Source organism: Psammomys obesus, unplaced genomic scaffold (genome assembly GCF_907164565.1).
Source record: "Psammomys obesus unplaced genomic scaffold, mPsaObe1.curated_primary_1811, whole genome shotgun sequence".
NCBI lineage: Eukaryota > Metazoa > Chordata > Mammalia > Rodentia > Muridae > Psammomys > Psammomys obesus.
In genome coordinates, this window is record NW_026585504.1 from 16,513,238 (window position 1) to 16,528,078 (window position 14,841).

General features: G+C 48.9%; 2 protein-coding genes across 2 annotated transcripts in view; one reads left to right on the forward strand and one right to left on the reverse strand.

The window, feature by feature from the left end:
• Ppp1r14d (protein phosphatase 1 regulatory inhibitor subunit 14D) overlaps nucleotides 1-7,136 on the forward strand; it is a 9,056-nt gene extending 1,920 nt beyond the window's left edge. Inside the window, exons 2-4 of the mRNA XM_055596117.1 lie at nucleotides 6,123-6,206; nucleotides 6,413-6,445; nucleotides 6,820-7,136. Coding sequence (XP_055452092.1) covers nucleotides 6,123-6,206; nucleotides 6,413-6,445; nucleotides 6,820-6,885 — 183 coding nt within the window. The 3' untranslated portion in view covers nucleotides 6,886-7,136. The remainder of the gene's footprint in view (nucleotides 1-6,122; nucleotides 6,207-6,412; nucleotides 6,446-6,819) is intronic.
• A 1,484-nt stretch (nucleotides 7,137-8,620) lies between these two features.
• Nucleotides 8,621-14,759, reverse strand: Zfyve19 (zinc finger FYVE-type containing 19). The gene is made up of 11 exons (XM_055596240.1): nucleotides 14,523-14,759; nucleotides 13,512-13,633; nucleotides 13,299-13,349; nucleotides 12,909-13,027; nucleotides 12,660-12,805; nucleotides 12,185-12,293; nucleotides 10,239-10,448; nucleotides 9,750-9,829; nucleotides 9,355-9,453; nucleotides 9,117-9,217; nucleotides 8,621-9,030 (listed from the first exon to the last, which is right to left on the reverse strand). The coding sequence occupies exons 1-11, from the start codon at nucleotides 14,574-14,576 to the stop codon at nucleotides 8,952-8,954; spliced, it is 1,170 nt and encodes a 389-aa protein (XP_055452215.1). The 5' UTR covers nucleotides 14,577-14,759; the 3' UTR covers nucleotides 8,621-8,951.
• Nucleotides 14,760-14,841: the final 82 nt, after the last annotated feature.

Sequence of the window (14,841 nt, forward strand, 5' to 3'; positions counted from 1 at the left end):
CCTTCCTTCCTTCCTTCCTTCCTTCCTTCCTTCCTTCCTTCCTTCCTCCCGACCCCCCGTGTCGGGGTCTGTGAGGCTTGTCAGCTGCCCTGCACCCTGTGGGAGTGGGGGAGGATGATGGATGGGGCCTGGTCAGTCGTGCAGGGCACTATATCCCCTGACTGTGTAGTGCACACGTTGCTCTTGCGGTCCTCAGCCTGCTTGTATCGGGTAGAGAGGTGCCTCAGAGGTAGGAGCTGGAGAGGCGAACTTCCGTGGTCCCCGTCTGTTCTGGCTTTGCAGGGTGCCACCAGCTGCCCTACCCTGCTACTTCCAGCGCCTCCCCACTGTGGCAAAGTTCCCATGTGGCAAAGCGTTCCCTGCACACTCGGATGGAAAGCCTCACATTTCAGACACCTCAGAGCGAGTCCTGCCAACCAACAGCGGAAGGCAGCAGCCAAACAACTTTATTTTACAAGGCAAAGGTGGAGGAGGGGAGGCCGTAATGTGCCCGTGACGCCGGGAGGACCGCTCCCAGGCAATGACTGGCATAAACTGGCCTGCAGTTTCCGTGGCAGTTGTCCAAAGGTGCCAGCAGGAAGCAACAAAGTGCCTGGGAAGCTGCAGGTGGCTGGGCATCCAGACAGAGGTCAAGGTCACTCTGAGCTCACCCAGCTCCAGTTCAGCCTTCGTAGCGCCCCTCAGCCTCCATGGCTCTGTCCTGCTCACCTTGCCCTGCTGCGTCATTGGGGATGATTTCAGGGATGTACCCCTTGTCTAGTTTAATGACACGCAACCTTCCTTCCTCAGAGGACCAGTGTTCCCCTGGGTGTGTAGCCAGGCCTGGGGTCTGTGGGGAACTAAATCTGGGGATTCAACAGTCTGGGGATCCCTGAAGCTTCTTCTCTCCAGAAGTAGCCTGAGGATTTGGCTTCCAGGCTGGGACTGAATGAGGAGACCCCTGTTTTACAACTGGCTACCTACACTATTTTTATCCTCTATTTTTTTTTTTTTAACTTCTTCACGTCAGGCCCCTTAAAGGGTTTGTCCACACTAGATTCTTAGAGGCCTTTCCCATTCCACATACCACTCAGTCCCCTGAAATCAACCTGCTAACCACTGCATGAGGGTTAAATCTAATGTACATATCAGCAAGGGACACCGTTGACTGAACTGTTCTGTCTTGTAATTCCATGATACTGGATTTTCCTGGTAACAGCTGGAACACATTCCTGTTGAGACAGCGACATTTTAAAGCAACGGTCTCTTACATTTTTAACTCTTCAAAAAGGGCGGTTGCCAGAGCTAGTGGCACAGGCCTGTAAACTCAGCTACTGAGGAGACTGAGTACCGTAGGTTCAAGGCTAGCTTGGGCAATTTAGCGAGACCCTAATCTTGAAATAAAAGAAGACACCAAAGAGCTGGGAATATAGCTCATTGTAGGGCACTTGCCCCAGCTTGTGTGAGACCTTGGGTTCAATTCTGAGTACCACCAAATACACAAAAGTGTTGTTGGGGCCACTGAGATGACTCAGCAGGTAAAGGCGATTGCCACAAGCCTGATAAACATGAGTTTGATCCCTTGCACCCGTGTAAAGGTGAAAGGAGAACACCAACTCTACAAAGTTGTCCTCTGACCGTGGCACACTCACCCAGCCCCCTCATACAACGATAATAATTTTTAAAAAGTATTGTCAGCTGGGTATGGCGGTGCATGCCTTTAATCCCAGCACTCAAGCAGAGGCAGACAGACAGATTTCTGAGTTTGAGACCAGTATTTTCTGTAGAGTGAGATCCTGTCTCAAAAAGCAAAACAAGTATTGTCAACGAAGCACACATCCTTCATTCATCTGGGCTGTGCTCCATTGCTAGTCTTCAAGGTCTGGGTGTCAAATGAAGATTCCGTAAGGGTTCAAATCAAGCAACAGCTGGCAGGAAGCCACCACTTGTAACAATGTCATAGCTTACCATGCCTGCTCATCTTCAGTGGGGTTGGCATTCTCTGGGAATTAAAGCATCTGTGAGGGGCCGAGGGAGGAACTCAGGGGTAGAACCATGTATTTAACACGTGCAAGAGGCTGGCACTAGGCACGAGGGGATTGGGGAGAAAAAAAGTTGGGACTATGATACAACCTTTATTATCAACATTTTACTGTAGCGTCAACCATGTTTGACATGTACGAAACACATAAATGTGTATAATGGTTTGAGGGTCAGGAGTCTTTTTATAAACTTACAAACATTTTAAAAAATTGTGTAAATGTGTGTACATACATGAGAGATGAGTTGTGGCACAGTGTTTAGGAGAGAACTTTATGGAGTTGGCTCTCTCCTTTCATTCTTATGTAGCTCCTGGGTGCTGGATTACAGGCCTGGGTCCCCTTGCCTGGTTTATGAGGTATTTGGGGTGAACCCAGAGCCTGCACACATTCCTGGCCACTCCTCTGTCCAGTCTTTTACTTCTGTTTTTGAGATAGGGTCTTGCTAAATTCTCCAGACTGCTCTGGTTTTGTGTTGTTGTTGTTGTTGTTTTGTTTGTTTGTTTGAGACAGTATCTCCTTCTGTAGCCTAGACTAGCCTGAAATTCATGATGTAGCTCAGGCTGGTTTCTTGTTTTAGCCCAAGTGTTGGGATGACAGGTATGTATCACCTTGCTTGACATTTTTTCTAATGTTAATTTATTATTATTGGTGCTGTTGTGTATGTGTGCGTTTGTGTGTCTGCTCATGGGCAGGCTGTAGGTCAGCTTCAGGTGTCATTCCTCAGGAGATTGCTACTCTTTTTTAAATTAATTTTTATGAGACTGGAGAGATGGCTGAGTTTAGGCTCTCCTCCTCCTCCTCCTCCTCCTCCTCCTCCTCTTCTTCTTCTTCTTCTTCTTTTGTTATTTTGTCTTTTTTTCCCCCTCATCTTCTTGTCTTGACTCTTGAGTGCTGGGATTACAGGCATGTTCCACCATTGCTGTTTTTATTTTTCCCAAATTATTTTATTTATTATTGTGTGTGCCTGTGTATGTGTGATTTGTGTCTGAGTGTGTGCACGCTTGTGTCATCATGCACGTGTGAGATCAGAGGACAGCTTTCAGAGAATTGGGTTTCTCCTCCCACTGTGGGATCAGGGGATCAAATTCAAATAATCAGTGTTCTGTGGCAAACGCCTTTCTCTGCTGAGCCTCTCCCCACTCCCTCAAGACAGGATCTCACTGTGTAGCACTGGCTAACCTAGAATTCAATACGTAGACCAAGCTGGCCTTGAACCCAGAAAGTTCAGCCTGGCTCTGCCTTTTGAGTGCTGGGATCAAAAATGTGTGCTACCAAGACTGGCCTGTGTGGGCTTTTGCTTGTTTGTTTGTTTGATGAGGATTTTGCTGTGTAACCATGGCTATCTTGTTACTTGTCATGTAGCCGGGGCTAGCCTAAAGCTTTTACCAATTCTTCTGCCTCCCATTCCCAGGTGCTGAGACCACATGTGTGTGCCATCACATCTGACTGTATTTTTTTTTTTTTCGATTTTTTAGTGAACCAATTTATGACAATAATCTAGTGCTTGCCACTTGCTCCTGACCCTAAGTATCAGATTTGATGAAGTCTGTTTGTTTAGGAAGTCTCATCTCAGGTTTAGTATCCAAGGGTGATCTCATGTCTCTGCCTCCCCTGTGTTGGGATTACAAGTAGATGCTGAGTTTATGCTGTTCCTGGGGACTGAACTCAGGGCTTTCTGAATGCTAGGCAAGCACTCTTCCAGGCAAACTACCCAGTACCTGGCTACTTCTTATGCTCCAGGTTTCAGAGACTGCTTTCAGGATCTTCTGGAATTCTGGCTTGGTAACCTTTCCTTCCCATATACTCCTGAGGTCCCTCATCTATTCATTTGTCTGTCACCACCTATGGCAACTGCTCTTCCACTTTAGGTTTTTCAATGGCAGGATCATGCTGTCTGTCTGTCTTGCTGCTATGATCCCAAGACTCATCATCATCTTTGATACACAGAACACCTATATTTCTTTCTATCTATCTATCTATCTATCTATCTATCTATCTATCTATCATCTATCTTTCAAAACAGGGTTTCTCTGTGTAGCCCTGGTTATCCTGGAACTAGTGTTGTAGACCAGGGTGGTTTCAGACTCACAGCGATTTGCTTGCGTCTACCTCTTCAGTGCTAAGATCAAAGGCGTGGGCCACCACTGCCAGGGTACCAGGCCTTTCATAAACAGGCGTAACGTGCACGAGTGTTGAATGAGATGAGCCATAGATGAAAGAAATAAAGGGGGAAAGTCTAGAGCTTAGGGGTATGGGACAGACTTTAATCCCAGCATTCAGGGAGGCAGAGGCAGGCTGATCACTGCGAGTTCGAGGCCAGCCTGGTCTACAAAGCAAGTCCAGGACAGCCAAGCTATACAGAGAAACCCTGTCTCAAAAAACAGCAAACAAACAAATAAATAAACAAAAGGGCAAAAGCCCCCAAGTGTTAACAGTTAGTAGAAAGAGTTTGAAGGTAGTTGAGGGTTCCTTTGCCCTTTAACAATGACCATATGAATATAGTGGGTATATTTTGCCCTTTATAAAATGTCACACCACTGACTGTGGGTGTGTGGACATGGGCATGTGAGTGGAGAGGCCCGAGGAGCTAAGGGTCAGACTCCCCTGGAGCTGCAGTTATGGGTGTGAGGACATGCGTGCTGGCAGCCAAACTCAGCTCCTCTGGAAGATGCTGTCCTGCTGAGCCATCTCCCAGGGACTGTAACTGTTCTCGTTTTGTTTTGAGGCAGGCTTCTGTGCAGTCCTGGCTGTCCTGGAGCTTGCTCTTAGAGCAGGATGGCCTCCAGCTCACAGAGACACATGGGGCGGATTGGGACATTTTCAGTTTTCTGAAGTTTAACTTTATCGTTGGAGTGTGGGCTACAGTGTGCACGTGGCGCTCAGAGGACAGCTTCAGCTTATTCTCTCCTGTGAGATCCCGACATCGTTAAGCTTCATGTGAGGCACCATTAGCCACTGGCCCATCTCAGTGGTTCATGACTGTAACTTCTGGAAGGAGCTTTCTCATGATTTTTACTATGATTTACATACTGCACAATTTATTCGTTTGTTTTGGGGACAGGGTCTCATTATGTAGCCCTGTCTGGCCTGGTACTTGCCATGTAGATCAGGCTGATTTCAAACACACAGAGATCTGCCTACCTCTGCCTCCACATGCTGGGATTAAAGTCACGTGCTACCGTGCCCAGCTAGTTGACTCACATTTTAACGTGTGCAGTGCGGTGGTGCTCTGTATCTCCTGGGCGTGTGCAACTGTTTCCACAAACTAACGTTAGGTGATTTCATCCCCCTCCAGGCCCTAATGCAGTAGCGGTCACATCACATTCCTAACGTGACCGTTTCAGCCTCAGGACAAACAGATCTACTTTCTCTGTAGATCAGCTTATGCTGAACATTCCATGTGCATTGACTCATTGACAGCTTTTTTTTTTTTTTTTTTTTTGAGACTGGTCTCTCTACATAGATCTGGCCGGCCTAGAACTCACTGTGTCCATCAGGTCAGCCATTCTTGAACTCACAGACACCCACCTGCCTCTGCCTCCTTGGTGTTGGGATTATCATATATGTCATTATTTTGTATGTACAGGGGTTTCACCTGCATTTATATCTGTTCTCCAAATGCCAGGTACTCAGGGAGGCCAGAAAAAGGTGCAGGAAACCCGAGAACTGGAGAGGCTGACAGCTGTGAGCCTCCATGCGGTGCTGGGAACCTAATTCAGGTCCTCTGGAAGAGCAGCTCTTAACTGCTGAGCCATCTCCCCAGATCTATCTATCTATTCCTCTTCCTTTTTGGAGACAAGTTCTCACTATGAAGTCTAGGTTGGTCTGGAACTCATGATCGTCTTTCCTCAGCCTGAGTACTGAGATTGCAGGCACATGGGAAGCCACTCTTTGGGAATAACTCTTGACACTTTTGTGTAGAGCATGGGAGGTGTCTAGTAAATATTTACTGGATAGGAAAATCAGTGGTCATTCTGGGTAAGCTGAGCAGGAGGATCAATATGGAGGTCAGCAGGAGACGAAGGTAGAGATGGGGGAGTCCCTGACAGTGACTGCCATTCCAGCGCCAGGCTGTCACATCCCTCTGTTACTCTCAACCAGGGTCAAGAAGATCCTTCTGAACCCGAGATTGATCTGGAAGCTCTCATGGATCTGTCCACAGAAGAGCAGAGGACTCAGTTGGAGGTAAGATGGGAAGCTGGGGACTGGAGGCTTGGCTGGGAGCCTAGGGCCTGCTTCCTTGGGAAACATGAAAAGTACCAACTATTAGTGCCACACTCTATCCAACCAACATAACTGCCAGCTGCAAAGAACTGGTTTATAGGAGAGGGTTCTTGGGGGCCTGATGGGAAAGTAGCATGGCTCAGTTCACCTTGTTCTCTTTTACCCAGGCCATTCTCCAAGACTGCCCCGGTGACAGAGAGGTAAGGTATATTCTGCTACTGCTTTAGGAGGAGGCCTAACGGGGTGCCTATGATGAATAAAGAGGAGCATTTAAGAGGAAAGCTTAGGCAGGCATGGTGATGCACGCCTGCAATCCCAGCACTCTGGGAGGCAGAGGGAGCTGGATCTCTGTGAGTTTGAAGCTGGCCTGGTCTACAAAGTGAGTCCAGGACAGCTAAAGCTACACAGAGAAACCCTGTCTCATGAAAGAAAAAAAAAATAGGAAGAGAGGAAAGCTTGGCCCTTGATCATTCTTTTCTTCTCTGGACCTGGGAGATAGTTTGAAGACAGATGAAGGAAGGCAGCACAGTGACTGTGATTTCCTGTCTTGATGCCACTGCTCTTCCTCCTTCAGCCTTTTATCTCTGAGCTGCTCAGTCAACTCAAGAAGCTTCGGAGACTCAGCAGGCCTTTGAAATAATCCTGGAGAGACCGTCTTCTGTAGCCTCAGCACTTCCAGGATACACAGGATACTGACCAGGATATACAGCCCTGACCTGGATACCGGCTTTAAGGTCTTCAGACCTTACAGACAAGGGATGCAGAAGACAGAGACACTTGTATAGCCCAAGAGTGTGTGCAGCTACAGCTGGGCTCTCTGGGAGTCAGTTGTGGCTATTGCCTAGAACTTTCCTTGTTGGCCAGGATAAAACCTTTAGGAGCCCAGCTAAATGGAGTGTGGTGTTGTTTTTAAAACAGTAAAATCACCATGATTCAATTTTACCAGTAAAGACTCAGGAGCCAGAAGCTGGGGTGAAAACCTGCTATCTCAGAAAGGCAGAGGAAGTACCCAGCTGGCCTTCCTACTCAGCCAACGTCCCAGGAGGAAAAAGCCTTTCTACTCAGCTCAAGTCCCAGAAGGAAAAAGCCCAGAGCCTGCTCTTCTTCTCCATGAAGTTCCTCCTTTCTGTTTAATCCCTGTCAGCTGGTTACTTGCTCTGCCTCTTGACTTTGGGTTAACTTTATTTGTTTTCAGAAAGCTTTTGGATTAACAGTAAGTGCTAGGGTTGAGCCACAACATAACCACCTGTTTACAATAAACAGAAAGTTCTTGGATTAAAGGGGTGTGCTAGGGCTGAGCCACTCCACAACTAGAAACAGGTTTTTACAGTTCACAATCTGAGAGTTCACCATGGGATCAAATATCCTGCCACAGTGTGGTGCGTATGTGTGCTGGGGGATGGGTGAGGGGAAGTGATATCTGGAAGACCAACATTCTATGTCTCTTGGCTATACCACATCATCTAGTCATCCATTCACCACCATCATCCCAGCCCTCATGCCAACAGGTGCTGTGAAGCCAAAGATGGAGATCACAGCTTGCTTTGAAGACACTGGAATAGTGAGGCCTAGAGGCCGTGTGGTCAAAGCATACCACATCCTGGCATCAACAAGAGGAGCCTAACTGATGAAGACAAGGTTGATTCCTGCAGAGGAAGCAATAGGAAACCCCTCATTGAATCTGACACATCCATTGAGGTTGACCCTCCTCCTCTCAGGGCAGCAGAGATGGCACTCTCTTCTTGGATTGGCTCCTGTCCAGGGCAGGAAGGAAAGAAGCAGAGGATGTGCAGAGGGGTGAAAGGGAGTGCCAGAGGTTAAAGCAAGTTGTAGGAAGACAGACATTGGACCTTTGAGGTAGACTGCCAGGTCAGTCCTTTGTGAGGCTGGAAGCAGGGTATGTCTACATTGTTCCTACATTCTTGTTTAAGTGCTAGAGAGACAGAAATCCAACATGGAAGGCTCTTATGGCCAAGCTGAGCTGTGCTGAGTAGAAGGCACAGTTCACAGAGGTCACCAGGATGTGGGACTTTCCTTGCTAGGCTCTTACAGGATAGCTCAAGACTTTCACGAATGCCACAGGAGTCTATTTCTAACCTACTCTTATTAGTACCTCTCTCATGCCTCGGGCTCAGGGGCCACAGGGTTCTAGATGTAGATGGTGTTGAGCTCCTGGAGGCATAGGTCAGTGGCAGAGCACATGCTTGACATGTAAGAGGACATGGGTTCGAGCCACTGTAATGCAAGAAACAAACACACAAAACAAAAAGGTTTTGAAGCTAGGGATGTAGCTCAGTGGTAGAGTCCTTTTTTTCTGGCATGTTCAAGGCTCTAGGTTTAGTCAATCTCTAGCATTGGAAAAGAAACATCTGAGGTTAATGACTCAATAACATATTTTATTAGATCCAGTATAGGCCATGGCTGGGCCTCATTCTAGGTACAGTCTGGTCTTTTCCATAATATCAGTGTGAGCCAGCCTCTCAGAGAAGGGCCCTGATTCCTCCTTTCATCTGGCTTCTCTAAGAGTCATTATCTTTCAGTGGACTTCTTCCTTCCAGGGATAATGAAGCTCCCAAAAGGGTGTGCTTTCCATCAGAAGAGTGGGATCTGCTATCCCACTGATGCCCTGAGACTGGGCCCAGCTGGCTACCCCAGCCTGCTGGCTGCCTGTGGCACTGCCACCTCCGGGGATCATCCAGGTGTTCCTCAGTGTTCTCGGCCAGGAGGTCGGGGGTGGTAGGCAGAAGTCTGATGCTCTTTAAGATCGAAATTATCGTGGCCCTCCCTGCGGAGCAAAGGGGTGAATGGCAGAGATCTTGGCAACACTCACACCAGGATCATTTTCTCTCAGAACATTCTCCCAGCACCCACCGGAAGCACCAGGCACAGTAGAGGTCTCCATCACAGCCAGCACAGCGCAGCGTAGCATCCTCATTGCAGATACAGCACCAGGGGAGCTCTTCTTCCTCAGCCTGGGGCCCAGGAAGCAGAGGAGGGGGTTTAGAGAAAGGAAGGAATGGGGGAAGTAGAGTACAGATGGAGCAGCAGGCCAGGTGGCAGGCCGGCTGTGGGAGGTGTGGGGATGAGGCCTGTGGGAGGCCTCTCTCACCTCAGTCTCTGTGCTGCAGGGTTGGGCCCTGGGTCTGGGAGCTGGTTCCACAGGGATGTTAAAGCCGCTTGCCTCATCCAGGGCAGCTTCCTCAGTGAGCTGTGAACAGGGAGGAAGGGCACTACTTCCTGCTCAAGGTCCAGGCTTCCCTCCCAGCATTTCTGTGTTTTATGGCCTTAGCTCCTCAGCTCTACACACTTCACCTCCTGCCCATGACTGCACAATTCCTATCAGCAGGAAGAAGGGCCCCAGCCAGAAGGGGAGCTGTGGAATGAGAGCTTATACAGCCTCATGTGGAGCAGAGGCCTGTGAATGAGACCACTGTTGCAGCTGCTGCAACAATGAGCAATGAGGCAGAGGCAGGCCAAGGGTGACGGGGTGGGCGGCAAGGCTACCTGCTGTATGACTCTCTGGATGGCTGTCTCTTCATCCTCCTCCTCATCACTGTCTGGGAGGCGATAGTCCTGGAGGGTCACTTGAATGAGGGGGCAGGAACAGAGGAAGGAGTGAGGTGAGAGATTTCACCAAATGGCTTTCCTCTTGCCTTTTAGAACTGTTGCTTCCCGGGGGGCACTTATTTCAGAGTTGAGAATCAGGCTGATGTGCCTCCCTAGCCCAACCCTGCAAGGCTGGACCATCAGCCCTGGGAGTGGAAGGCAGCATTAGACACATTAGCACCTGAAGAGACTGCTGTTCCACTGCCCCATTATGGCTGCCTCAGAGTTCTCATTCTCTGCTCTGCCCCATCATGTCTCATGGCTCTGCATAGCATATTCTTTGGCACAGGGACCCTTAGTATCTACTTTAGCACTGTCAGGAAAAGTGTATTCTATGGCGGGCCTTGGCCACAGGGGCTGACTAAGGAGGGTGGCTAGAGTCTTTACCTCTGTTGGGGTCCTGTCCCTGCAGCATAGCCAACCTTTTGGCCAGAGCCAGGATCCGTTCCTGCCTGCTGTTCTCCTCCCGTAGCTCAACTGCTGCCTCAGCCAGCAGCTTACTCTTCTTTTCCTCCAGGGACTGGCTGGCCTGCCCCTGGGAATTTGTGCTCTGGTCCTTTGTACCTCCCTTGTTGAGGTCATTCTGGAGGGGGGCCGCTGGAAGGGGTAATGCAGTTAGGGAGGCAGAAGAATTCCAAGATCTCATTCCAGAAGCCACTAAAGCCATTTCTCAACTATTTTTTTCATTATACATTATTAATTTTTGCTCATTACTAGGCTTATGTTATAAACAGAACTACACCAGGTGGTGGCGGCACACGCCTTTAATGCCATCAACTCGGGAGCCAGAGGCAGGCTGGTCTCTGAGTTTGAGGCCATCCTGTTCTACAGACAGCCAGGGCTACATAGAGAAACCCTGTTTGGAAAAAATAAAATAACCAAAATTACCATTTCTTCCATTTTCCAAATAAAAAATAATTAGCTTTTTTTTTTTTTAATTTTGTTTTAAAGATGAGGGTTTGCTATAGAATTTAGGCTGGCTTAGAACTCTTGATCCTCCTGCCTCTGCCTCACAATTTCTCGAATTATGTGTGTATACCATCATACATGGTAAAACTAGTAATTTTAGTTGTGTCTTTTTCAATACCCTTCATCCACCTAGTTAATATAGAGTGTATCCTAAAGCTTGAGAATCACTGCTTTAAAGGATCAAGATACGGGAGGTTAAGATTTGGCCAATCCTGTCTTCCAGGGCTGGAATTAGCATTTTCTTTAGGGAGAGGTCATGAAGGAAGGAGCAGTCTTGATAGCGGGAAGGAAGAAATTTTATTAGAGTGGTTGTGGTTATGACACAAGTCAGGCATGACCTTATACTCCTGTAATGACAGCATTTGGAAGGTGAGAACAGGAAAATCAGGAGTTTGTGGTCATGGAAAATTTGAGGCCAGCCTGGGCTACATGAGGCCCTGTCTCATAAAATAACAAACAAAAACAAAAATAGCTTTATGTTGAAGGTTCATCCTTGCCAGTTAAGGGCTGTGTGACCATGGCCACCTTCCCTAAGCTTACCAAGTCTAGTTCTTCAGATATATATAGAACAGTAGTTCATAGGTCAGATTATTGAAGCTATTCATGGAGACTGTGTCTATACGGCCGTTTGTTAACCTTGGTTCTACTGACACATTTGAGGGGGTGATTCTTTTTAGGGTGGGGAGCTGGCAGCTGCAGGGTAGCGTGCTTAGCAGCATTCCTGTCCTTCACCTAGCAGATGCCAGTAGTACCTGTGAGCCATGAGACGAAAAGGTCTATAAACATTTCCAAAAGTGCCCTAAACGGAAAAATCATCTCTAGTTGGAGCTACTGCTCTGGAGCCTTCATATATCACTATCCAAGGATCCTCTATGATGTCATCAGGAGCGCTGCCTAGCATGTCCTAGACTTAGGCTGTCCGTGATGTATTCCACGAGCTCGTGTGGGTAGTGAATGGTTAAATGTGGCTGGTACAAGGAGGTGACTGAACCCTAACTCCTTTAATTTAAGCCTCTTCCTTATTATCAGTGTCATCGCTGCAGACATAGCTACTAAGTACTTATTATGAGCCAGGGTTAAAGTCCCAAGCACTAACTGTATTATTCATTTACTCCTCATGACTTCTCCCAGGAGATAGGATTCTAGCACACAGAGCTTGAGTTTACAGATGAGAAAGATTTAGATAGGTGAAGAAACTCATGTAGGTGGGAGAACTGAAATTCACCCTTTGATTCTAGAGCCAGTGCAAACACTCATAAACAGAAGCTCTTTAGTGTTGACCAATCCTGTGACTTGTGTCACCTCCCCAGGGATAGGCAGAAGAGGCAGGACATGACTTGGGAGAAGCCAAGTGGACAGGTTACCTGGGCCCCTTCGTTCCCAGCTTTCATCAATAGCCACCTCAGCTTCCAGCTGTGTCAGCAGATCCTGTGTCTGCTGGGCCTGGGTCCTGGCATCGGGTGCCTGGTGTGCCTGTGCAGAGGAGGGAACCTCAGTGGGGAATAGGGGTGTGTGGAAGGGCACACCAGGAGTCCAGGAGAGGTCTGAGTCAGCGGTGGATGCTGAAGACTGTTCAAAGCCCAGGGGAAGGGGTGAATTCAAGTCCACATAGGTGAGTAGGTCTGGAAGGTCCCCACAGGGCTGAGTATCCACTTTTTGCTGATACACTCAGGCCTGCTGCTTGGTACTTGGTCTTTGGCTTGGGAGCAGGCCTAAGGCTCAGGAGGTAGGAGTGGAAGGCTTTACCAACTCCTGCAAAGCACACGATCAGACATGTATCTGGGCTTCTGTAGGGAGCTTGCCCTAGGAAACCCTTCTCTCCCAAGCCATCACACTCACCGGCCTCACGGTGTGAGAAGGTGGGACTCTGCCCTGTAAGGCTGCAAGCCGATCCTCCATCTCCTGTGTGGAAGGGATGGGGCCCTGGACTTCATCCTTCAGTGCAGCTAGCCGTGCCTCTATCTCTGCTTGGGAGGGTATTGACTCTGCATTTGGCAAGGAGAGGGTTTGTAAGGGCAGAGGAAGCTCAGGCAGTCCTCAGCCTGGCTCTTGAGTCTTTTAGGTCCCCTGACCCACCATCACACTCACTGGGTTTGTTTTCCTGACGGAGCCGGGCTAGGCGCTCAGCAATGGCTTGGTCTTGGTGGGTCAGGCCCTGGCTCTGAGAAGTACTGGGCTTTTTCTTGGCCTCCAAGGCTGCCACACGCCTGGTAGGATGAGGCAAAAGGGAAGACTGATGGTACCCATTCAAATCAATCTGGGCCTCTAGAGGCCATATTCTGTGTCCCAACCCAGCTGAGTAGCTGTAGGGTATGCCTGACGGGGAAAGAGCTCCCAAATGCCTTTTCCGAGAACAGACTGAGCTGCTTTCAGGATCCAAGAGGGAAGCCCGGAGCCTGGAGGTGGGCATGCTCTCTAATCTGCACCCATTTGATCTGGAGAACAGGAAGGAAGACCTGTCTTCTTTTCAGTACTTACTTCTTATAGTTCAGAGGCGGCGACCACTTGGAGGCATTGTCAGAAGACCCTCTAAAGAAAGGACACTGGTGTCAGCAATCCTTCCCTTCCACCCATCAATGCTTTCAACCGCCAATACTTCCCAGGCTGATCCCTGGCCAGGGAGCAGAAGGCTGCAGGCCTGGCCAGAGGCTGTCATGCCTGTCTGAACCCTTGCCCATGTCACTCTCTCACCTGGTCAGGCCTGTGTGGCACTGCTTGCAGACTTTCTGTTGAGTGTTGCCAGCCCGAGGAACCAGAGCAGTGAAGCTAAGACAGCCATTACAGAAGGCCCGGCCACAGTTCTTACAGCCATACTGTAAAAGACATGAAACAGGAGGATCCATCTCTCACCCAGCCCCGTTGGCTCTTTTATGAGACTCTCTAAACACTCACAGGAAGAAGAAGTTGTGACCAGATTTTGGAGGAAGGAAGAGGATTTGGATCCCTAGGGTCCAGGCAGAGAGAGGTACACGGGGTACAGCAATTCCTTGGTTTCCAGAATCTTGCTCAAATCGGATAAAACTTTCAGGCAAAGTTCACATGCTTTCTACCATTTTCACTGTCTTACCTTGGGGGTGTAGTACAAAGACAAACAAGGGCCCGTGTGTCAGGGCACTGGCTAGTCAACAAAGAGAGTCAGACGGAGTGCAGAACCCATGCCTTCTCTGTTCTGGCAGAGATGGTGGGAGGTTTGGCTCAGGATAGGGTGGTAACAATAGCTTCAAGTGTTAACAAAAACAAAAACAAAAAAGCATACCGTTTGGAAACTGACAGCAGTACACTTTATAATTTCTTTATAAATTACAAGGTACTTTCAGCTCCAGCACCTCATCAAAGCCACTCAAAAAATTTTTTAACTACATTATTTCTTTGGGAGTGTATGCGTGTAGACAAGTGCATGTCATGGCATCTGTGCGGAGATCAGAGAATAACTTGTGGGAGTTCTCTCCTTCCACCATGTGGGTCCTGGCATTCGAACTGAGGTCATCAGGGTTAGCAAGCAAGTGCTTTTTACCCGTAGGGCCATCTCACTGAATGGGCATCAGGCCCACTTTACAGAAATATTAACTGGGTTACTTGATCAAAACCACACTACTGGAAAGAATCCGTCAAACTGGGTATGTATTTGGCCTACAAGTCCAGTGCTCTTCCCTTCGCCCCGCGTCCTCCCGTGGCCCTCCAGTTCTCTGGGAGAACACTCGCCTCCTTCTTGAAGAGGGTGAACTTGACAGCGCAGCCGTAGCACCTGCTTTCCATCTCGGCGCCGCAGGATCGGCGGGATAGCCTCTCACCAACAGGCCTCTCAGACCCTCAGGCTGTGCAGCCCAGGCCCTACACGCCCACCTATGCCGTCCAACTGCGTCCCAGCGCGGGGAATTCTGACTCTCCCCACTCAGTAATACGCCCGGCGGCAGCGGAGTGGGGAATGCTGGGAGTCGTAGTTCATCCTCCGAGGCGCGCTCCTTCACAGTCAGTCAAACCCGAACCGGAACACACCGATTCCCAGGGGTCTTAGCGCGCT